At 41.7% G+C, this 22,869-nt stretch overlaps 1 protein-coding gene across 1 annotated transcript; it reads left to right on the forward strand.

Annotated features, from left to right (window-relative positions):
- The first annotated feature begins 504 nt into the window (after positions 1-504).
- On the forward strand, positions 505-21,550 carry EOGT (EGF domain specific O-linked N-acetylglucosamine transferase). The gene is made up of 17 exons (XM_040592068.1): positions 505-807; positions 1,268-1,314; positions 2,116-2,340; positions 3,192-3,292; positions 3,863-3,971; positions 4,063-4,157; positions 5,316-5,420; positions 6,568-6,674; positions 8,249-8,352; positions 10,890-10,982; positions 11,740-11,811; positions 12,350-12,436; positions 13,581-13,649; positions 14,958-15,019; positions 16,764-16,883; positions 17,859-17,961; positions 18,341-21,550. Exons 3-17 carry the CDS (start codon positions 2,131-2,133, stop codon positions 18,485-18,487), a joined length of 1,584 nt encoding a protein of 527 aa, XP_040448002.1. The 5' UTR covers positions 505-807; positions 1,268-1,314; positions 2,116-2,130; the 3' UTR covers positions 18,488-21,550.
- Positions 21,551-22,869: the final 1,319 nt, after the last annotated feature.

Here is a 22,869-nt window from a genome sequence, read left to right on the forward strand (position 1 = left end):
CACCAGCGGTGGGAGGGGGCCGTGCCCGGGCGGCAGAGCGGGGACCGGGCACAGGCGGCCGTGCCACCCCGGGCGAGGATCGCTTCTGACGGCGGCGGGGCTGTCGCTCGCCGTCTGACAGCCGGGCTCCGCGGGGCCGCCTCAGGCGGGGGGCTCCTGCTGAGCGGCGGCAGGAAAAGGCCGTTTCCCTCCGCGCCCGGGACCGCTCCCGGTGCGGCGGCAGCGCTTTGTTTCCGGCAGCGGGAGGAAGGCGCCCCGCTGCCCCAGTGCCCCCCCGGGCCTGCGGGCCGCGCCCGGACAGGTGCCGCACGGCCCGGCCGCGGCGAGGCTGGCGGCCCCCCCCCGGCTCCAGCTGATGGCTGCCGGGCCGAGGCGCTGAGCAGCGGAGGCCGGCCCGCGCCCTCCGCCCGGTTTCCGGCGAGCGGCGCCGCCGGCCCGGCCCGGCCGGGCTCCTCCCTCCTTCCCCGGCGGCTCGGCGCTCCCGCCGCCTCCAGGTGGGGCGGGCCCCGGCGCGGCAGCCCTCAGGCCGCGGTCGCTCCCCGCGGCGGGGGCCGGGACGGGGTGTGGCGGTGCCGCCCGCCCCGCTCCGCTCCCCGCGGGTGTGAAGGAGGGGCGCAGCCCTCCCCCGGCGGCCGCCTTTCCCCCGCGGAGCCTGGTGGGGCCGGGCCGTGCGCGCTGCCCCCGCCCCGCACAGCCGCCAGCCGCCGCGGCGGCATGAGGATTAGGGCCGTCGGCGAGCGCGTAACGGGAGAAGCGGCCGGTCCCATGGGCCGCGGGGCTCCCCGGGGCCGGCGGCTCTGAGCTGAGGTGAGGCGCCCGCCGCGGCTTCAGGGCGGGGGGTCGGACGGGGGGCGCTGCGGGCCTGGCGCCGGGTCCCGGTGGCCGGGTCCAGTCCGGAGCGGGCTGGGTGCCGGGCGCCTTCCCGAGGGGACAGCGCCGGATGGGGAGCCGGCCGCCGCAGCGCTGCCGTGGGTTTGAGCTGGGCTGCGGGGCGGTGGGATCCGCCCGAGATCCCCCGAGACCCCGCGGTGCGGTCCCCCGGGACCCCCCGTCCCTACGGTGGGATCCCCCCGTCCCCGCGGGTTGTGCTACTGGGAACGGGGAGCGCTTCCGTGCGGGGATCCCCGCATCCCGGCGGGGCCGAGGCGCTCCCGGGCAGCCGGAGGGAGGCTGCTCCCCTCGCCGGGCGGTTCTCGGGAAGCAGGGCTGCTGCGAGGAGCCGCCCTCGGCAGGATGTGTTTAACTCCGCTTTCCTTCCCCCCCCCAGGTTTCTGCACTTGGGAAATCTGAAGCAGTTCTCCTCAAACCAAACAGGTAAAACGACTTGTGTCGTAGGAATATTGCTAAGGGCTTCGGTTTGCAAGCAAGCATGCAAATTCTGGCAAATTATAACGCCAAAAAAGGTCTTTTAGATACAGGCCATCCTTTTTTTTTTTTTTTTTTTTTCTCACGAAGTTTAATGGCTCAAAGCAGGGGTGCCTGGCGAGGGGGCTGTGTTACCAGAAAGGTATCTAGTCTGCTTTAGAGCATGTAGGTGTGTGGGGGCCCATAATTAAGTATATAACTCAGTATTCAAAGTTTCCTTAGCATGGTGCTAACTACTAAAAACAAGAAGCCTTGAAACCAACTGGAGTTTGACCATTTATCTGTGACCGCATAGCTAATGATTAGTTTCTCCCAAAGTGGAGAATGTATTATACTTACTTTTAAACTAAAATTCCTCTTCTTCTCACCCCTCCCCCCCAACACTTCTACATTTTCTTCCTGCTGACTGCATGTTATATGCTCTATACTTAGTTTCCACATTTGAACTCTCAGGATCTCTTGGGATTTAGCTAAAGTAAACACACCCGTTTTAGTTTGACTGTGAGTTGGTGGTTCATAATAACCGTCAATGACTAATGATTCAAAGATAATCTTGAGGCTGTACAGTCTAGTCTTTTAGTGAAAGTTTACTTTTCATGGGAAAAAGAAACCACCCCAGAAATAAAAGTACATATTCTTTGAGTACGTGACTGACTTTGGCTGAATGATGTCTTGTATGCTTGAAATGCGCTATGCTGCAAATGCGTTGTGTCTTTTTTTTTTTTTTTTTTTTTTTTTTTATAAATCCAGAACTCGTAGGTTGCCATGTTCATGTTGCTTGTATTTGGATTGCTACTGGGAGAAATTCTGGCTAGTTCCCAAGCTGAAAACGTTACTGAACTCAAAAGCATTCGAGAAGAGCCATTATATAGCTACAAAGCTATCAATTTACCAGATGAGCATATTCCGTATTTTCTACACAATAATCAGCATATTGCTGGCATCTGTAAGCAGGACTCTCATTGCCCATATAAAGTAAGTTTGCTTTTTTTTTTTTGGTTTGTTTCTTCAAATGTGATGTTGGGGTGGTTTGTTCTTGGAGTCATAGCAGTTAAAGGTGGTGATGAATTGGTCTCTTTACCAATTAATTAGTCAGTTCCACTGGGAATTGGAATTGTTGCTTTTGAAGCAGTTGTACAGGCCTCTTCCTGGATCTGATGTCGTCACAGGACTGGATTTTTAACATACTGTTTTGCAAGATTTTTATCCCCTCTCTTCTAGTTATTACAGACTTGAAATGATGATCTTAATCTGAATGACTTGCACACATGAAAGGCGTTTGAACGAAGTGCAGTTAGGCCTGTGATTTTTAGCATGCTGTAGTACTTTTGTTGAAGTGTCAAGAGTATAGGCAAATCAATGAAAAACTGATTTAATCTTATCCTGTGGTTGCACTTAATTCACTCACCCGAAGCAGGGACAGTGAACCGCAGGATCCGTGCTGCATGTGGCTGGGGAGCAATTCTACGGTCTTCGGCTGGAGCTGCTTTGTAGAGCTGGGGGTGGGAGCTATGCTCCTCTTCTCTGGCTTTCTGCAACACTGCAGAAGCCAGCGCTTCTAAAGTCTGCGTGGGAGCAGTGGTACACTCGGCCTGGATCAGATGTGTTAAAGACAAAGATAATGTTGCTGTGCATGTGTGTCCTCTTTGAAGCCTCCGTTGTGCATGAAGAATCTTGGTGTTGTTTCTGAAACTCTTATTTGAAAACAGATCAAACCAAAAGCCTTTTGTGCAAGATTTATTAGCAAGAGGTAGTTTATGAGCTCACAACTAACTTGTCTCCCATTTTGCTGTTGCATAACTTGATTCAGTTATTCTGTGTTACAGAAATACTTGAAGAAGCTAAAATCCTGCTGGGGTTATGAGAAATCTTGCAAATCAGATTACAGGTTCAGTTACCCAGTGTGTGATTATGTTGAAACTGGATGGTAAGTTTCATTGTATAGATTAAAGTATGTTAAAAGTATACTGCTCACTTTCATATTAGCTGTGAATTTAACATTATTGTGATATCTAGAGTTTAAAGGATGATTCTTTGTGGTTATATGTGCATATATTTATATGTATGTGATGGAGATATATGTGTGTATTTATACATAACATACATCTTCCAACATGATTTTAAAAATTTAACTTTTTAAGGAAGAAAACACAGTTTGAAATCCTTCCTGCCATAATGTTTTCATTATTCTGATTTAGCCTTGAATTCAGATTCCTAAAATAACTGGATTTCCTTTCTTAGCTTTAAAAACAGAAGAAAAAAAAGTTTTTTAAAAATAATACCCTTTCACAGTAGAATAGCTTTAATTTTTCATTGATGTTTTCACTTAACATGTAGCTGATAAGTTGCTTCCTGTTTTTCATCTTAAATGTCAATAAAAAACTGTCTGGCTCTTCTGTTCCACTTTCAGTGGGAAAAATGTTATCCGTTAAAAGTTTTTACTAGAATTGAGCAACAGACCTTGATATTTTTTTCCCCTCTCTCCTGCATACATCAGGGCAAGTGACATTGAGACAGCCCAACAGATATTCTGGAAACAAGCTGACTTCGGTTACATTCAAGAGAGGCTCAATGAAATGAAAACCCATTGTAAGCCTGCAGCAAGAGTAGGTATTTCTGATAAATACAATACTTCTCACTTGTTTTTAAATGTGATTTTTCTTATTGATGAAGTCTTATTTGTTCTTTTCTTAACAGGGAGATTCATCTCTGACCTGTTCTCAGTATCTTCAGCATTGCAGAGCAACAAACTTGTACATTGATTTACGAACTGTAAAGAGAAACCATGACAGGTCTCTGATTTGCTTGTGTTATAGTAAAACCAAAGGATAGCGGGGAAAAGGACTTCAGAGTTTGTTTTACAAAGCTGGTGTGCTTGTTGCCATGGGCTTTACTGTTGACCAGAGACATGTTGCTGAAGTCCTGTTGAGATCTACACCTCTTGATTACTCTCTGCTGCTGCTGTCAGCTGTACAGGTTATTTAAAAACAGAAGCTCTTGGTTTTATGAAATGATGATGGGTGATTGAAATCCTCCCTTCTGATGAAAGAGAGGAAGACTTTTCTGTGTCATCAGTCTCATCCTTTCTGTGCCTTCAGTCACATCCTTCCTTGATCAGATGATGTGCAAAGCAGAATTAGTTTTGTATGAGGCACGGAGAAGACCTTTCCTATTCTAGGTGCCTTTATATCAGAACCAGGAATTGTATTTTTAGATAGTGAGACTGAAGAGAGATCTGATCCGGGATCTTCTATACCCCAAATTAAAATGCTACATAGTGGAAAACTGGGTAAAAAAACTTGTACCACTGATGCTGGCATCACTTGTTTTTCATTCTGCCTTCTCTTTCAAGTTAGTGTCTTGGGCACATGGCCTGATAAAAGCTGGTTCATGACTGTGGTGCTGACACCCTTCAGAATGGGTTTTGTCATCTTTTCAGTCTGTCCTAAGAGCTAATTTAGACAGTGCTTTTAGTTGGCAATTTGATTTCATGAAACCTGTTCTTGCACTTCATGCTTCGCATGTCATATAAAATTATTGTATTACTAACTGGGTTGTGGAATCTGAGGTGGATTTTGGTGAGAATTGTTGTTAGAACCAAACAAACAAAAAAACCCCAACCACCAACTAATGATGCTCCTGTAAGTAATTGTGTAGCAAAATCTAACCAAATTACTCATTTGGGTGTGTGAAAATGATTCCTAATAACATTCTGTGTGGATTACTGCTGTTTTCTAAATTGATGTGTAGAACTCCAAGGACACCGCTGTATTTGGGAATTGTGGGAAATGCTTGATTTATACTAAAGAAAATACTTAGGTTTTAAATATGTACAAAGTACATTGCTGCATTGAGACTAACCAGCACTAGCTCAAGTATGTAATTGAAATTGCAAAGCATTTGTAGCACAGTTGCACAAAAGCTGATAGACTTTTACTAATTTGCATTAGGTTCAAAGAAGACTTTTTCCAGAAGGGGGAAATTGGAGGTCATTGCACCCTCGATGTTCAAGGATTTTTGGCTGAAGGTCAGCGCAAGAGCCCGCTGCAGTCTTGGTAAGAATCACTTGTCAAGGCTGCTTCCAAGTTCACTTACTGATTGTTTTTTATTTTTTTCTTTGGCATTAGCAGCTTTGTATAGGGGATTTCATACTGAGGAGATAGTTGCTCCTTGCTGAGGTCAATTTGAGAGTTCATAGTAGATACTTCAGGTAATTATGTCTATGCAGAATGTTCTGAACTATGCTGTCTGTAGTAGTTGTCCTGCCTAATTTAGAGCAGCAAAAGATCTGAAATGTCTTGTGAAGTTCTAACCCTTAGATGTTTTGTGGATAAGGTGTTGGTTCTACACCTAGTCTGCCTGTAGGAGGAGACAGTTGTTTTGTTGTGAAATGCCTTGGAGTTTGCACTTGTCTGCTAGTTCACACAGTCCTTGGTGATGCTGGGGCCAGTGCAGCACCTGAACTGGATACACTCACGTGGTGTTCCCAGGGAGCCTGTGTTTGGAACGTGGAATGGGCGACAGTCTACAGGCTGAGTAGGCAGTGCAGAGGGTGGTTTATGGTAGCTGGTTAAGTATCACGGGTTACATGTTGGCACTTCAAAGCTGCATTGCCATTAATTGATGAAACTTGAAGGATTTGGAGCCATTAAGGTCCATATTAAAAATTAAGTTTTGTGCATTTCTCACATCTTCATTTCCGCCCCCCCTCATTTTGCATTGATGGTCAATTTCAGTTAAGAATACCTGCAGAGGAGAAAAAGACTTTTCTTCTTTACCTGCTATTGTCATCTCAACTGCTTATCCTTGTTTAGATCAGGAGTAATAAATACTGCATCTACTTTCATTATTCTGACCAAAGCAATGGAGATATTGCTGAAGTGTCTTTGGCAATGCAGATCAAGTTGGATAGACCCACAGATCTAGGCTCTAAGGCTCTTTGTTACATCTCCTCTGCCTTGATTTGTAGATCAAAGATGCTGTTTGCTCCTGAGATCAAAGGTGGTGTTTAACCTCTTGAAGCTCATAACCTGAAGAATCTTCCATTACAATTTCAAATCATTGCCAAGACTCTGCCAGCTTTCAGCAGTGCTGTTGAATCAAATGGACTGAGTGAACACTTACTAAATTTAAACAAATGTACTTCATACATCTAAAGTGTGATAATGACAAACCATGTTTTGTGTGATGGAATCTTTATAGGTTTGCAGAACTCCAGACATTTACTGCATTAGACTTCAAGCCCCTAGAAGAAGAGAAGTGTGATGTTGTTGTTGAAAAGCCAACATACTTCATGAAATTAGATGCAGGTAATTGTTATCTTTAGTTTTTTTCATCCTGCAGTACTGCAGTAAAAAAAGCCTGTATCCAACTTGCCCATCTGCGTTATGCCTTTGTGATTGTCAAGTTCACCTGTAGAAATAATGATTTTTTTAAAAAAAGGGTGTGACTTTTTAATTCCTTTTTTCCCTATAGTTCCATTGATGAACTTGGAAACTTAAATTTAAAACTCTTACATTTTCCCACAGATGATTAAAAAAAAAAATCAGAAAAAATTTCCTGCCACTTGTCGTGCACATTCATTCTCTTGACTGTGTTTTTCCAGTCTTTGTGCCAAAGACACTTCTGTACAGTGTGTTTGATTTTGGCTGTGTTTCTAGATGTCCGGTTTCATACCGTGAAACACAAGGTATGGGTGTCTTGTAGTAAGCGCTCAGTAGTTGAGGGCTCATTGTGTATTGAAGAAATGGTGTTCAAAGAGGGGCAGCACCAAGCATCTTTAGAAATCAGCCAGTGGTATCTGGCCCTTTTTGAAGTTCATCAGCCTTTTTGTTCATGCAGCATATTTTGCAGACAAATGTTAATGAAGGAGGGTGTTCAGGATGTAGACATACAAACAAGCCGCTGCACGGGAAGCTGTGGTTTAAACTGGATAGTTGTCTGCAGCATTCTGACCCTGTGATACTGCAACTGTAAACTGGATTACCCCTCTTCCCCTGCAGGCTAGTAGCTTGTATTTTAAGCAGAGTTGTTGCAGGCCCCTGAACAGTTATTGTGGGAGAGTTGCTGTGCTGTCAACTTGTACCTTTGAGCAGGGTGGTCTAGTGGCTCAGGAGGTGATTTTTGTGCAGCTCCTTTGTTTTAGGGGAGGTGTGGGAAAATTGCTGTTTTAGCAGTACAGGAAGCCTGGCAGCTCGTTCCTGTCGTGACAGCTCTTTTTGGTCAGAAGCTTTGAAACAGGGGCTGTGTGCGCATGGTTCAAAAATTTGAACCTGGTCCTCACTAGCATGAAAACTGGACTACGTTCCTTCCTTTGTTTCATGGAAATTTTTTATGCACCGTGGTCTTAAGGTATTAGCTTAAGGAACCAAGAATGAACAAGAACACTCTGAGAAAAAACCTAAGGAATTGCTTGGGCTTTGGCTCATGTGCAAGTACAAGTTCTGTCTTGCAGTCCTGCAGACAGAGCTTCCCTTAACCCAAATAAAGCAGAACGAAGATCAGTGCCCAAGGCCTGTTTTTAGCGTTTCCTGTATGTCTAGCTATTGTTAAAGTGGTAGTTGCTTTCATATGCGTCAGGAAGCAGCTGCAGACTGTAAAGAGAAATAGCATGTGAAGCTTATTTTTATTTTTTTTCTTACACTGTCTTTTTGGCTGCTTTTCTAATTTCTTTGAACTTTTAAAAAACATGTTTTACTTCAGATTTCTTACCTTGATTCCTTCCCTTTAAAGGCTTGCTTTTTTTAGGGTGTATAAGAAGCATTCAGTCAGAAGCAGGGGGAAACTAATATAAAAGCAGGATACTACTAAGGAAAAAATGCACAAACCAATAAAAAGTGCGGAGAGTAATTTGGTGTTTTGCTAACTATTCTTTCTTTCTCAGGTGTTAATATGTACCATCACTTCTGTGATTTCGTCAATCTTTATATTACACAGCACATCAATAATTCCTTCAGTACTGATGTCAACATAGTCATGTGGGACACTGTAAGTCTGCTTTTAACATATTTATAATTAGTTGTGTTTCTTCTTTGTAGAGACTCTGAAGTGTTTAGTAGCCAATCCTTAGCTTTCTTGTGGGCTTAGCCGTGTGGAACTGGTAAGTTTTTGGATCCTGTTAATACAGACGTGCGAACAATAGTTAGGGAACAGGTTTTCTACAGCAAACTATGTGCTGTTTGAATACTACTCACATAGCTCATCTTTGTTAGTACATAATTATGTCTTTTTTTGGTGTGATATCAAAAAAAGCATGATCTGTATTTCTAATATTTAGCATTTCAACATGTTATGCTGTTTTCTGTAGTCTTTTTTTTCTCTGAGAATATGAAAGGAGATTTACTCAAAACTGTTTCTTCTGTATTTAAAAGGAAATGCAGCCTTGCATCTTTCTAAATCAGCAATGTGCTACATGAAATCCTTAAATGTATCTGTCAAAAGTGGGTCTAATACTTAATTCCTTTAAATAGCCTTCTTGCAGTTCCTTCTCTCAATCACCTCTTAGAATGCTGTGACGCGTGCAAAACATCTTTTTAAGTTGAGCTCTTTCTGCTGTACTGCTGAGTTGAAACCATGACTGTGTTTAAGTGTAATAATTAGTTTTACTGGCCAGTGTTTAAGTTGTGTAGGAGAGCCTTAAACTAAATAATGAAAACCTAAGCAATTTGTAGTATGCCAGATAACATATAATCAAGTCCAGAAATAACACAGTTCTTGACTATGACATTGTCCCACTCCTATCTTGTTCTCATACAATTCTGAGTTTTCTAGGACAACTAATGTTCAATAGAGAACTGCAAATATCCCCTGCTTGCTATTTAATGAGAAGCCTCTTTGGCTATTTTTTCTTTTTAGTTCTTTTACACTTTGAAAGCTAAAATAAATGCACCTGCCACATAAGCAAGCTCTCTAGATGCTATACAGGGACCTGTTAATCCAGCTCTGATGGTTTCCTGAAAAGATCAGTTGTCAGACAGCATTGGAAATTACTTTGAAAAGCAACTCTTTGTCTTCTATCGCATTGTTGAATCAAATAATTCGTTCAAATGTACCATTCAAAGTAAGTACTGTCACAGTACGGTCGTTCTAAATGAACCTGAACTGCTCGGACAGCTTGAGTTCATGACCATGTACAACCAGGTGATGGCACCAACTAACTGCTGATGAGCTCTGTGCTGATCAAAGATGGACGTGAGCTCATCCCTCTTCCTTGATGTAATTAATTTGGCCATACTTTCTAGCTACTGTAGAATCGGTGCACTGTTCTTATTAAACAGTAATGCCCTTAGGTGTAGGTTAAGCAAAGCAGAAGATGAGCAGGGAATCCACTGGGTGTTAATTTGCAGACTGTCTCTGCAAATGGAGGAGAGCAATGTTTATAAAGCGCTTTCAAGGAAAGCAGATAGGGTTACAAAATAGTACTTTCAGCTTTGAAGATCAATTCTCTGCTCCTGACCTGGAAGTGCAGTTCTTGTAATACAGATGGCCAGAAAGTAGAATGGATTGTAAAATTCCTGAAAACTTAACGGCAAAGGACAGGGAAGGAAGTGCCTCTTCAGTTGAAGGAAATCTGGTGCGCTTTAGCTTCTTTTACACTTCACTAGATATCTGCTGGTTTCTGTGGTCGTTTGTAGTCTTATTCCCAAATTTCTTGTTGAGAATGTTTCCACATAACTTTCCAAGCAGCCTGAACCAGCTCCAGAGTTGAAAGGAAGCTTTAATTGAGAATTGGCACCAGGGCTACTGAGGTCATGTTTAATGACATTCAGAGAGCAAGAGCTCTTTGCCCTCTGTGTAGGAAATGTTACAAATTTGAAGGCAAGAGCCCCTGCTGCTAGGCCAGTGTTGTAGGGAGTACATGGTTCTTCAAGCATTCCACGGAGTTTTGTTGCGAAGGGGCAAGTTTTATGCTGCCTTGTAGAGAAACTTATTGGTAGCTTGTCGGAGTAATGCAAAACATAGTTTCCTGGCTGTTTCTTCCATCAAATTGGATTATTGCCTTCAGTTTGTGATACATGTGCAATATGCCAGTGACTATCCCAAAACAGAGGCAAATGTGAAACAGGCTTGTTGTAGCATTTTACTTCAAACATTACTGCTGCACTTGAATTCCCAGGTGGCTTTTTTAGTCTTGGGAGTAGAGGCTCATGCCTTCTGCCATCCCTGTGTTTCTGTTACTTTGAATTTAACTTGTGTTCTGTTGTCTCTGGCAGAAGTAGAAGGTAGTCTTTTCTCCTAATTCAGAAATTCCAATCTACTGCTGAAGAACTTGTCTAGATTGCTAATTTATAGAACTGTGTTTTTGAAAATTAACTACCTGACAGGTACTTTGAGTTGACTGCCATTGTAAACGCAGGGTTAGGTGTAATGTCTGTTCTGTGCGAGGCTGTCTTAGGTCCTGTGGTGGTGATGCACATAAAAATTGTGTATTAAAACTTGTATACAGCACTTGTAAAGCATGAAAAGAGTTTTTGTATGCGTTTATGTAATCATTATGCCCTTGTGTTTTTTTCCTTTCCTCCTAGAGCTCATATGGCTATGGTGACCTGTTCAGTGAGACGTGGAAGGCATTTACTGACTATGAAATAATACACTTGAAAACCTTTGACTCCAAAAGGGTATGGTATTTTATATTTTGTTTTTAATTTATAGTTACTAGGTAGTGAGTATGACAGCTTCTCAAGCTGCTTGTGGGTATGGGTGTTTCAGAGGAAAGCATGTTTAATTTGCGTAATAAGAATTTTCTGCCTTACAAACGAGACAGAGCTGTAACCAAATCTGTGGCATGTCTATGGTTTATATAGATTGACCTAACTCTTTTTGTCTTCTGAGTGGTGGTATTTATGTATTGGTTTCACTTCTGCAGGACCCATTACTGAAGTTAAGGGTTTTCAAATGATATTGTCTTTCTAAATCTTCTGATTCCTACTGAGGTGCTCATCTTCCCCTGCAACTGTTAGTATACCTGCTGCTTGTTATTAAAAGAATTTTTACTCCAACCCATAAATGTAACCTTTCATTTAGAGCTCATTTTAGTTTCTTAAATCCCTTTAAAGTCTGTCTTAAACTCTCTACTCTCTAACTGATTTTCCTCTTATTTAGTTCATGTTTGTTCTGTTTTTGTTTTTGTTTTGTTTTGGTTTTTTTTTACCTCTTCCTACACTTGTGTCTGTAGCATCCTAAGTGAGAGCTTTTTTGGGATCAGGATTGTCTTTGTTCTGTTCATTTGCACAGTCAAGGAACTGAGGATGCTCTTGGCAAGAGCGTGTAATTGCTAGCTCATTATAAGCAGATCCCACTGAATGAGCAGGGGATGTGTCAGCTGTCAGTGGAAGGTAGCAGCACAGTGTAACTTCTTGTGATCTTTCTTTACAGGTATGCTTTAAAGAAGCAGTCTTCTCATTACTGCCTCGAATGCGATATGGCTTGTTTTATAACACACCATTGGTGAGTCCTTTTTTTCCATCCACTGTGTTAACTACATACATGTGTGACAGTATAAAACCTGAGGTAATGAATCTTTCAAGTATCTAGCTGAGTTATCATGAAATGTACTGCGTTGAAGGTCTGTGCAATCCCGAATGAAATGATCTTCCATAAAGATCAGGATTTTGAAGTTACTTTAGGTGTTGATAGTAACTGATTATGTGCAATCTCCTATGTCACAGCTCATGAGATGCATATTATTCCTCTTTAATGGGTGGGCACTGTGAACTTACCGATATTTTTGCAGAGCACAAGAGCTCGTACACTGACAGACTTTCCCGAGGGTATTAGCTCATGCATTCAGGCTGTAACACTTTAGAGAGAGTTATATTTCTTTCTAAATGAAAGTGCCACTTGTGTCACAGTGAATAGCGACATGCTTAGCACAATGCATGATACTAGGCTTTTTTTCCACAAGAATGGCAAAAGACTGATCACAAAGAGAGGTTTTCAAGCAAAATAACTTTGTATTAACAGCTGCTTTTTTTTCTAATTTCAGATATCTGGCTGTCATGGTACGGGGCTATTTAGAGCATTTTCTCAGCATGTGTTACACAGGTTAAATATCACACAAGAAGGACCCAAGGTATGATAACTAAACAAAATTGTAATACTGAACTGATGGCTCTTATCAGAGAAACAGCATTAGCAAGCTGGACCCAGTGGGGAATAAGAGCATATCATGCGCTTTTTGTCCTTGCCTGTGATGCTTGGGATTGTTTTTCCAGTAAGTCGGCCTGTTCTATAAAAGGTCTTCAGCAAATATTTGTGTATGTTTGTGAAAGATACCCTCATGTCTTATTTCCATAGGACAGACTTTAGAGCATCCTCCTTCCAACCCTAGGATCTCTTCCCTGTCTGCATTCTCTGTGCTCCAGGCCTTTGTGTCCTTCCTAGTTAAGCAAGGTACATGGCACGTGGTCCCTTCTGGAGCACGCTGACAAGGTGCTGTCCTTGGGCCCAGCAGAGGGGATCCCACAGAGCAATGCAGTGGGCTTGTTCTTTATCAGCCCTCTTGGGTACCGTTGAGCCCAGATCAGAGAAGGAAATGGTTGAGCCTGGTCCTTCCGACCCTTGCCCGGTACTGTCTGTCTGGCCCTGGGCTTCTCTCTTGTACACACTGGTAGTTTTTGCAAATTGTTGCAGAGGCTGCATTGATGGATAAGGCAGTTCTGGGCTTCTTGAAGTATTTGCTAGAGAGTAGCCTACATATTATCGCTGAGGGGCACACATCCAAAGCACGGCACAGGCATTTAGTTACGCTTCTCCTGCTGACACTAATGGGAGTCATGCAGTTAAATCTCTTTATTTCACTTGGAACACTTACCCCTGTGAGTACAATTAATTTAAAGAGGTAAAAGGAGGAGCTGTTATAGAAGTAAAATATTTTTTTCCAAGGATCTTGTGCACAAGGCATCCTGAAAGCTGCCTTCCTACATTCAAAACCTGCAAATAATGTGTAATACAAAGGCTTTTTTTTTGTACTGAACAACATAAATCTTTCAGAAAATGTTTTATTCTTTGTTAATAGTCAGACCTTCACAAAGTTTTTGACACTTAATCTCTTGGGAAATATGATGTGAATTTTAAGGTGGTTACATCATCTATTACATGGGGAAGAAATATATTTAGTTGCTCAGATAATTGCCAAAGTAAATATGGAAGTGTTTGGGGGTTTTTTTTGTGAGATCTGCCTCATAGCTAATACACTGGTGCTTTTTTCTTTTCAGGATGGGAAAATTCGAGTCACAATACTTGCACGCAGTACAGATTACCGGAAAATATTAAACCAGAATGAGGTGTGGCCCTTTCTGTTTTCAGAACAAATTTATCAGAAGTTAAATTTTGCTTGTGGAATTGATTCTTTGCTTTTTCCAGCTACAGCCAAGACATCTATCTGCTGGCAAATCTTGGACAAATATGTTTAATGCTAATATTAATTTCTTCTAATATGTCTTCTACCCAGTTTTCATTTCTGTCCACCAGACACTGAACCTTGCTGCCCTTTTTAAATATCCAGCAGAAGACTACAGATGTAATACTAAAAGTATTCCCTCTTAACAGGCACTGCAGAGCTTCTGATAAAATTAGGGTTTTTTGCTTTCAGATGATCTATTTTATTTATAGTATCCCTAGCACTGAAGCCTCTAACAAAAACCTGTTATGCTTGCAGATTAAAATGCATAAGCTATTGTATCTGAGTATGTGTCTTCAAAACTTCATGAATTTTCATATTCAGTCACATTTTCAAATTGTGCAACTTGGTGGACTTGCAGTGTAGCTTCTCTTGTGGTAAAACGATAATATCTAGTGTTTTCAAACCTGTCTTCATTCATAGCTCATAGTGCCTGACAAAAATGAATTGGTGTTACCATCCCCACCTTATGTAGGGAGAAACTGGGACTGCTTTGGTGCAATAGCTCAGTGGCAGAATAGAGAGAGCGCAGGTGGCTAGATTTGTGCCTTATCTGCTAGGCTGTCCACAGTGCATGCCTACACACCGCTACATGTAGTGTGTTTTCTGATAATGAGTATACGGCAGAAAGGGAAAAGTTAATCTTATTTTTACTGCTCTTTTGTAAAAGAAAATACATAGCTTCTCCCTCTACTGTTGGCTTATGGATTGGAGACTTACAAAAAGCCCATTTAGGTGAGAAGCCCAGGCTCTAACCTGGTTCCCCCTCTCATGTGAGTAGGAGTCTGACCTTCTAAGGAATTCTTGAAAATCCTTCTTGCTACCAATTTGCTTTTTTAGGTATTGGAATATCTTTTGGAAATCCAACCATATTTTTTTCTCTATTCCTGGCAAAACTACTAGTTTAAGTGGTTTAGGATTGGGTCCTGGCACATTTAAAGGTCAACAGTAGCCTCTGAGAGTGAAGGCGAATCTCCTCTCTAGGGGTGCTCTGCCAGGAATGACATATGTATCTCATGTGGGAAGGCACAAAAGGAGGGGAACTGCTCCTTTGTGTGGCAGCGACAGCATGTTCTGTCTACTCGTCGTAATTCCTGGTGGGGAGGAGGAGTGTGTAAAGTGGTCAGGAGAGCAAGGGAGGAATTAATGGAAGGAGGACACCAAGTCATTGTCTTTTTATATTTCTCCTTAGCTTGTGAATGCTTTGAAAACAGTATCGACATTGGAGGTCAGAGTGGTAGACTACAAATACAAGTACGTAAGTTGATAGAAGAAACTAGTGTGATCTTACGCTGCCTGTTGCTGGTGAAAGCCTTTTGCAGGCAACGCTGCGTATGACTTGATGTGTAACCTTTGCAAAATCCAAGAACTGTTAAGAAAGGAAGGATGTTACTGAGGGAGTGGTGGTGAGCTAGTTAAGCACTCCCATCCTATGATGCATTACTTAGGAATGAATGTCTAGAGTTAGTAGGCTTAGGTTAAAGCTAATGTATGATGAACAAGTTTTGAAATCACTTTTCTTATTGTTTTGTCCTCTCTCCCAAAAACAGCTGTGTTTCCATCACACTTTTGGTTTTGCTAATGCTCTGCACTAACTGTGGGTCAACAGGGATTTCTCTTGTATGATGCTAGTGTCTTATTTTATATGACCCTTAGTTTAATAGTGAATAATAGCTTATTTGCTGCTCTGGTGGCCCCCGAAGACTCCACTGGAAGTCAATTTGTGGTGCCCAGATGTACTAAGCACTGTGCCAGTAAGACACAGCTTGAAGAAAAGAAGTTTCCAAGTGGTGTATGCCTGTGCCAAATGGTAACAGCTCCCATCTACTCAGTGTTACTGTCATGGATCATGCAGGAAGAGTGAGAAACTGAAGCAGCAGCAAGAGATCAGTGTTTTGACCAAAGCAGAGACAGCATGAGGAAGTTAAGAGTTGCTTCAGATTCCCTTGTTGGTGAAAGCACTTGAGCAGTCTAATAACAGAAAAGGGAGTGGATACTGAAAGCTTGACCAAGCGGTACTTGCACAATTCCTGTGCTTGTCAACTGTTTGCAGTACCATCCAGCATTACAGATTTCCAAAGCTATCCTGCAGCGTTGCTGTCGTCATAGGCAGAAGGGTTTCCCTGGTGTCTGCCCTTGTAGCAGTTCAAGCACTTTAAACTTTCTTATTGCAGTTTAAGCCAGTTTCTTTCTGCTCTGTTCCAAATAGTCTGAGAGGACGTTTTTCTCTTCTTTTTCAATGTATGAACTGTTCATACGCAAATGAAACCTGCTGTAATTTCCCTTTCCAGTTGTCTGTCTTCTCTTACATTTAAGTGTCTTTAGTCCATTCTTCCCTTTTGTGCTCGGGAAACACCTGATTATTTAAAGAGAATACTTTTATTTGGAGCTTACAGTCAGAGGATAGAAGAGAGTGACAGTTCCAGGAGCTGAAAAAAGTCTGCTCTCCTTATTTCTGCTTGATGCAATATGCATAAGTTCAGGTTGGATATCTCCATCTTTAGGCAGGAATTGTATACTTCTACATTATGTAAAGAACAGTAGAACAGTTTAGGTGTTTTATCTTGGTGGTTGGGTTGTGGGTTTTTTTTTTTTTGAATGATGATTTTTTTAAAGGGGATTTGTGTCGTTTTGTTTGTTTTTTTTTTTTAAAGGCAAGTTACCCCCCCCCCCCCAAAAAAAAAAAAAAAAAAAACCAAAACAAAACCAACCCAAAAAAACCCCAAACCAAAAACACCCAAAAATTTAACTGGGGGAAAAAAATATGAATTTTTTGGATCAGACTCTTGTGAAGTTTTGAAACCTGTCTGCATTTCTTTTAATTCCATGCTGAGTTATTGTTGGCTGCAGCATTTGTGATTCTTAGTATTGTTCCCTGAAAAAATCAATTCTCCCTTTCAGTGTTCCCTTAAGTTAATTTTGTGCTTTTCTACATGTAGCTGATTCTTGCTGAGATGGATAGGCATGCCAGATCACCATTTTGTTGTGTTGTCTGTAGGGAACTTGAATTTTCAGAGCAATTGAGAATCACCCACAATTCTGATATATTCATTGGGATGCATGGAGCTGGACTTACCCATCTGCTCTTTCTACCAGACTGGGCTGTTGTTTTTGAACTGTAAGTCTGTTTCTCTTTTCCCTCTATTATACTCACAACTGCTCACATCTGTTCTTACGGGTTAATGAAGCACTCACCCTTGCTAGTGTTTGACTATGAACGTTTGTCTTGCATCCTCATCTAGACCTCATTTTTGGTAGCCTTCTCTTCTGGGAATCAAAAATGAGGAAGCTTTCTTTATAAAGTACAGTGTCACTACATCATACAAGTTTAGCCTGTGATTTCTTAAGATGCTGTGGTACAAATAAAATGCAGCCTCGGCAACAATTGCTTGGGGAAAATGGCAAAAACCCAAGAAAGCCTCACTGGTCAGATTCTGCCTGGTGAGTGAGATCTAACAGTATTTTGGCAATCCAAGGGAATTGATTAGATAAAGTGTGTGCCCAGGGTGTTTAAGATCCCCCTGAAGGTTTTTGTACTCCTTTCTGCGCTTAGGACATGAGCACCAGCTTGCTGGCCAAGCTCAGCTATGTATCATTCTGTTTTACCTGAATTTCTGTAGCAGCTTCCTTTTAAACACCAAGTATGGTTGTTAACAGACACTCCTATAGAACTAAACAAAAATGCAGAATGCTTGTCAGGAGAGCACTGAATTCTCCATCCTGGGAAATTCTGCTTAAAGCCCTTGCTGTGGGAAGGCTAGGGAGCTGGTGCCTTGCAGCAGAATCTTGGCTTGAAAGTGTTTTGTCCAGTCTCCAAATAAGTTCAGAAACCTGGGGGTTTCTTACATGTCCAAGAGCTGCTGCAGCTGGACAGGGTTATGTCTGATGTGCAGATGTGCCTCAAACTGCCTCCCAGGGCACGTGTTAAGAACAGATAGTTGCCCTTGTTGTTTTCATTGGAGCAGAATTTGTCCATGGTTTCAGTGCCTCAGGACTGGACAGCAAACGTTTTGGCTTGCAGGTTTTTCCTGCTTCACTGGTAAACTTCAGTACAATCTCTGTAGGTAAATATGATTTTTGTGCCTGACCCTAGGTACAATTGTGAAGATGAACGTTGTTATCTGGATTTGGCAAGGCTGAGAGGCATTCACTACATCACTTGGCGAAAAAGGAATAAAGTATTCCCTCAGGATCAGGTAAAAATGGCCACTGCTGGAAAGGTGGGGTGCTCTAACTTGAAGCATTTAACAGTTAGTTTGCTTTACCTATCTATGTTCTGATATTTGAAATATGATTTTCATTCTTCAGACCAAATTAACTTCCCTGTTGTGATTAACAAATCATTTGATATTAATGGCTGAGGGAAGACGAGAAATGAAATTAATTGGCCATTAATCCAAGCCATCTATAGCCCTGCTGTTACGTGGTTACTTTTCTAACTCTTTTGCCTCAGAGCAGATCGGTGGATCAGATATAATGAATTAAAATGTCAGATGCTCATTTTTTTCTTGCTTTTTGAATGGAAGATGGTTTGAAATTTTTTTCTGTCTAAAAGGCCTTATTTCATTCTTCTAGGGACACCACCCAACACTTGGAGAACATCCAAAATTTACAAACTACTCCTTTGATGTGGAAGAATTTATGTACTTGGTGCTTCTGGCTGCAAATCATGTTTCACAGCATTCCAAGTGGCCATTTAGGGTAAAACATGATGAATTCTGAATTAGACTTCTGACTGAAATATTATTTTTAAATAATGCTCCATAAAAATATTGTAACAACATAAAGCAAAATGCTGGTGTGAGATGTGTAAACCTCTACGAGGGAAATAACCCATTATTAATTTGTCAAATCACTTCTTAGCACCATACCTTATCCTTATAATCCCTCTTTAATTCCGGGAGTTTTTGATATGTAAAAGCTATTTTTCAGAACTCTCTTTGGGTTTTGCGCTGTATTTTTTGCATTACAAATTCTGAAATACTTGTCTTCATGCAAAGATATGTCCATGCATTTCACGTAAGATTTTTCTGGGGTAGATACTAATCTTGTAATAATTTATGCCTATTGTTATGTGAGGAAATGCTGGAGGATGGACAGTGTTACAGCCTCATTTCTCAGTATAGTCTTTCTGGGAATGAAATGGGTGTATCAGAGCTCCTCAGTTCCTCTTTTTAAGAAGCTAGATGCTTTTGTACTATAGTCCTGTACCTGTCAGTAAAAGTCTGAATAGGAATTACCTTCCTATTGTAAGACACTGCCCAGTATGTCACTGCAACATGATGCAGTGGTTCCAGGGTGGCTTGTTAGTTCCTTTCCGCCACCACCCGTGTCATTGCTGTGCTTGTCCCTGTGTTGTTTCTGTTTGAAGATCTTCCTTTGTAAAATAGTGGTTGTAAGAACAAAGTGGTTAAACAAGCTTTAACTTTTGTTGTTTGATTCAACAGACACTGCAAACTTGTATTTCAAGTTTTGAAAGTTTTCAAGTTAGAGAGCAGTGTCTTAACGTTTTTGCATTTAAATACAAACTTTGACTCTTCTCCGTGTCATTTTAAATTCTAATATATAACAGGTCTTCTCAGTAGGTTGGGTCATTCTTCTATCTCAAGGCAGGTAAATACTAGTGAATACTAAAAAACTCATGTAATCTGGGTGTTTCCTACTTTTCCACATAAATCAGCACTCTGCAATGGAAAACGTGAGCAAATTGGAATAAAACGAGTCTTTTTGAGGATGCTAAAGGGAACAGACTTCCAGATTTTTGTGGCAAATGATAAGATGTACAGGGTGTCTTTCAGCTGCAGCTGAAAGGAAATGGAGTTGTGAGAAACCTTTTTCTTGGAGTTATTAAAAGCCTAATCTGTTAATATTCTTGTTTTCTCAAAATATTGAAGAGTCAATCTAGAAAACTTTTGAAAATCCTTCCAAAGCCGGTAGCATAATTCACTGTTTTCAGTGAAGGAAATACTAAGCCAAAGGTGAGTTCTTTATGAAATTCCTCCTGGAGCTGAGATGTTGGTGCTAGTGGGGAGAGGGGGGAAGGGAGCAGATCTGTTGTCTTAAGTGGTGCAGGAGGATGTGTGGAAGAGTCAAGTTCAGTGAGATAAAAAAACAGAGTTCTGTGTTAAATTATGGATTTTTTTCAGAATGTATTCCCATGATAGGCTTTCAGTATAATCATACAGTCTCAGTGGCTTGAAGCAGAACATACATTTGTATGCAAAAGCTGGACAGTTACAGTAAATGTAAACATTTCACTGGTATAATTGTAGATATTATTGACTTCCATTCTCCAGCAGTCATAGGCAATTTCACAGAGTTGTAGGTACATTTACTGACCTGCCTATACTGGTGAAGATGAGTTACTGTAAGCATAATTTTCATACAGATCTCTCATAACCTTAAGCAGTGTATAGGAAAAGCTAGATAGAGCTGATACATTAAGGTATCTGGTGCAATTCCTGGTGTAGTGTATTGGTTTACTGATGGATAAAACTGTTTAAAGAACCATACAAGCAATATTGCACTTCTTGACAAAGGGGGGAAAAAACCCTCCAGAAATACAGTTTCCTGTTTTTGTGTCTGTGTGTGTGTCGGGTTTTTTTTACCTTGCAGGATTTTTTAAGAAAAAAAAAACCTATAAAACTTAAGTCAATACAATGTCTGAGTTTGAATGAAACCAGCTCAAAATAAAGAAGACATTTAACTATGAACTGTGCTCAGATATTTGATAATGTTTTTAATAAAGTGTTAAATTTTTGGTCATAGTTTGCCAGGTTTTAGAGGCAAATTGATTTACTCTATTAACTGCATAGCATCATGCGTCTTTGCTTTTTCCTGCCACGACAACCTGAAGTTCTGAGGTCCAAAATGATACTCTAATTTACTTATCTGGGAATCATTCAGAGACAATCTTGCACTGATGGCTTTGTTGCCAGGCATTTTAAGGCTGGTTTGTGAAAACATTTGTGTATGTTTAATTTTGTGCGCTGCAGAGGATGCTGTTGAAGCCAGTGTGCAAATGCAGGCATGTGCTTGAATCTGTACAGAAGGACCTAATGAGGAGCTTCTCTTTCAAGCTGTGTTAGGACTCATTAAAACAAGTGGTCGAACATACGCCTGAATGTGTGGAGGAGAGGCTGTGGGGACTTAATCCAAGGGCAAAATATCCTGCCAACATTCACCAGTTTCAGCACATTTGAGTGCCGTGTCAACAGTTGATAGCCAACGCGTTCTTCAGCATTTATGGCTTAATGTAACTGGCATGAAGACACTGTTTTGGTTGATTAGCTTTACAAACAGTTGCAAAATCATCTTGGCAGCAGAAGGAGGTTCAGTTGGATTAATGGGATTTTGCCAATAAATCCTGAGAGAGAGTTTGGACAACAGCAAAGATTTGGCTCCTGACTTTCTTAAAGAGAGGATCTGGGCCATCTCTTTCTGCTCGGAGATGGGAATTTGAGGGAATCAGTGAGACTTTTGGGCTACTTGTTCTTTAGGCAGAGTATTGCTCTGGATTATATTGTCCTAGCAGGCTACAGCAATACTGTTCCTTGCTACTTCTGTGTGGTTTTTTGTTTTTAGGGTGTTTTTTTTTTTTTTTTTTTTTTTTTTAATGGGTCTCTCCGGTTTACTTGTGTTTAACTGGCATGTTGGTGTCAGTGTGATGAATTTAGTTTTTGGATGTAATGGACGTTGCCAATCCTGAATGCTTACAGGATTGTCTGTGTTTCATGTACAATGTAAACTGAGAGCTGGATTTGAAATAAATAATTTATGGATGTACATGGTGTCTTTCCTTTTTACTTCAGAAGTCTTCAAAGATGTATTTCCGATTTTTTTTCTTTGTGAACTTCCGTGGAAGTTGGGTAAGTGTGAGAAATGGTTTGTAATGGTGGTGGAAACCAGGAGTATTAATCTTAAGAGGACAATTATAAATATTAAGGCAATACATTTTTGAAAGCAATTAAATAATAATGGAATTGCTTAATTTTTGCGGTTACTCTTACCAGTTGTACCATTAATGAGATAATTCAGGGTTTAGAATGTCTCTTAATCTTTTTTTTTTTTTAAGCAGGAGAGAAACTGAAGGAAATGTTCTCCTTGAGAGCTTTTTATCTGTTCAGAAGTGTGAAATGTGAGTGGATAATTTTCTTTGATTTCAACATTGAATAATTGTTTCAATTTGCAGTGTTTGCCTTGAAGTTGAGCTCTTACTTCCACACCTGAGCACACATTCCTCATGGATTGGGCTTTCTATCTGAAGTAAAAGCACTGCTTTTAAATACTCTTCTGGCTCTGGCCCTGAAATGGCTAAAGTAGTCTGGATCTTCATTATTCATTCATGGATTCTGATCATCCTTCTTGCATTTTGGTGTCTCCCCTCACAGTGTGGGTGTGAGGGTGCAAAGCCTGCAGCTACTGAAGCTACGGACCTAATATGAACGGGAGCTGCTCCTCCCACCTACGGACTCTGTCCGTCGGCTTGTGTGAGGGCTCTCGAACTCCTTTCAGCCAAGGTCAGCTGCCTTAGCAAAAGCCCACGGGGTTAAACTGTTTGCCACAGGCTTGTTCTTGCAGTGGTGTAAGGGACGGCTACGTGAGCCGCTCATCTGGTGCAGCAGTACCTCGAAGCAGGTAGATGGGTCTTGGTTGTAGTTGGGTTAACCTAGAAAAAACTAGAGCTGGAAGAAAATGACCAAGCCAATCTCTGTGAGCTCAGGACTGAAGTTTTAGTAACTCTGTGTTGGTGGCATTGAGCAGTTTATGGTAGGAGTATCTCAAATAGTGCAGCTGATAAAAGCATTTGGTGGAGGTGGGGAGGGAGATGCGCGGGGGGAATGAGAGGGATAAGGAGGATAGGGTAAGTGTAAAGGTTGCAGATGGGTGAAACGGGCAGAGTCATTCCCAAGCCTGAGGCTCCAAAGACCTCTGTGATGGTGAGTCAAGTGAAGTGTGCGGAAACACTATGGGGACAGAGCCAAAACTGAGGGCAGTGAAAATGTTACTGTCATAAACTGCAAGGTGGTGCAGGAGAGAGAAGTGGAAGGATGTGAATTCCCCCCGACCTGAGCTGGGCACGGAGGGGAGCGGCATCCCTGGCC

Source organism: Falco naumanni, chromosome 4 (genome assembly GCF_017639655.2).
Source record: "Falco naumanni isolate bFalNau1 chromosome 4, bFalNau1.pat, whole genome shotgun sequence".
In the NCBI taxonomy this organism is placed as follows: Eukaryota; Metazoa; Chordata; class Aves; order Falconiformes; family Falconidae; genus Falco; species Falco naumanni.

Bases quoted from the DNA above. Each gene is read 5' to 3' on its own strand.
- EOGT (XM_040592068.1), top strand. From the start codon at position 2,131: ATGTTCATGTTGCTTGTATTTGGATTGCTACTGGGAGAAATTCTGGCT. The intron at 10,983-11,739 runs GTATGGTATTTT...CTTTCTTTACAG, and splicing joins AAACCTTTGACTCCAAAAGG to GTATGCTTTAAAGAAGCAGT. The intron at 15,020-16,763 runs GTACGTAAGTTG...TGTTGTCTGTAG, and splicing joins GTGGTAGACTACAAATACAA to GGAACTTGAATTTTCAGAGC.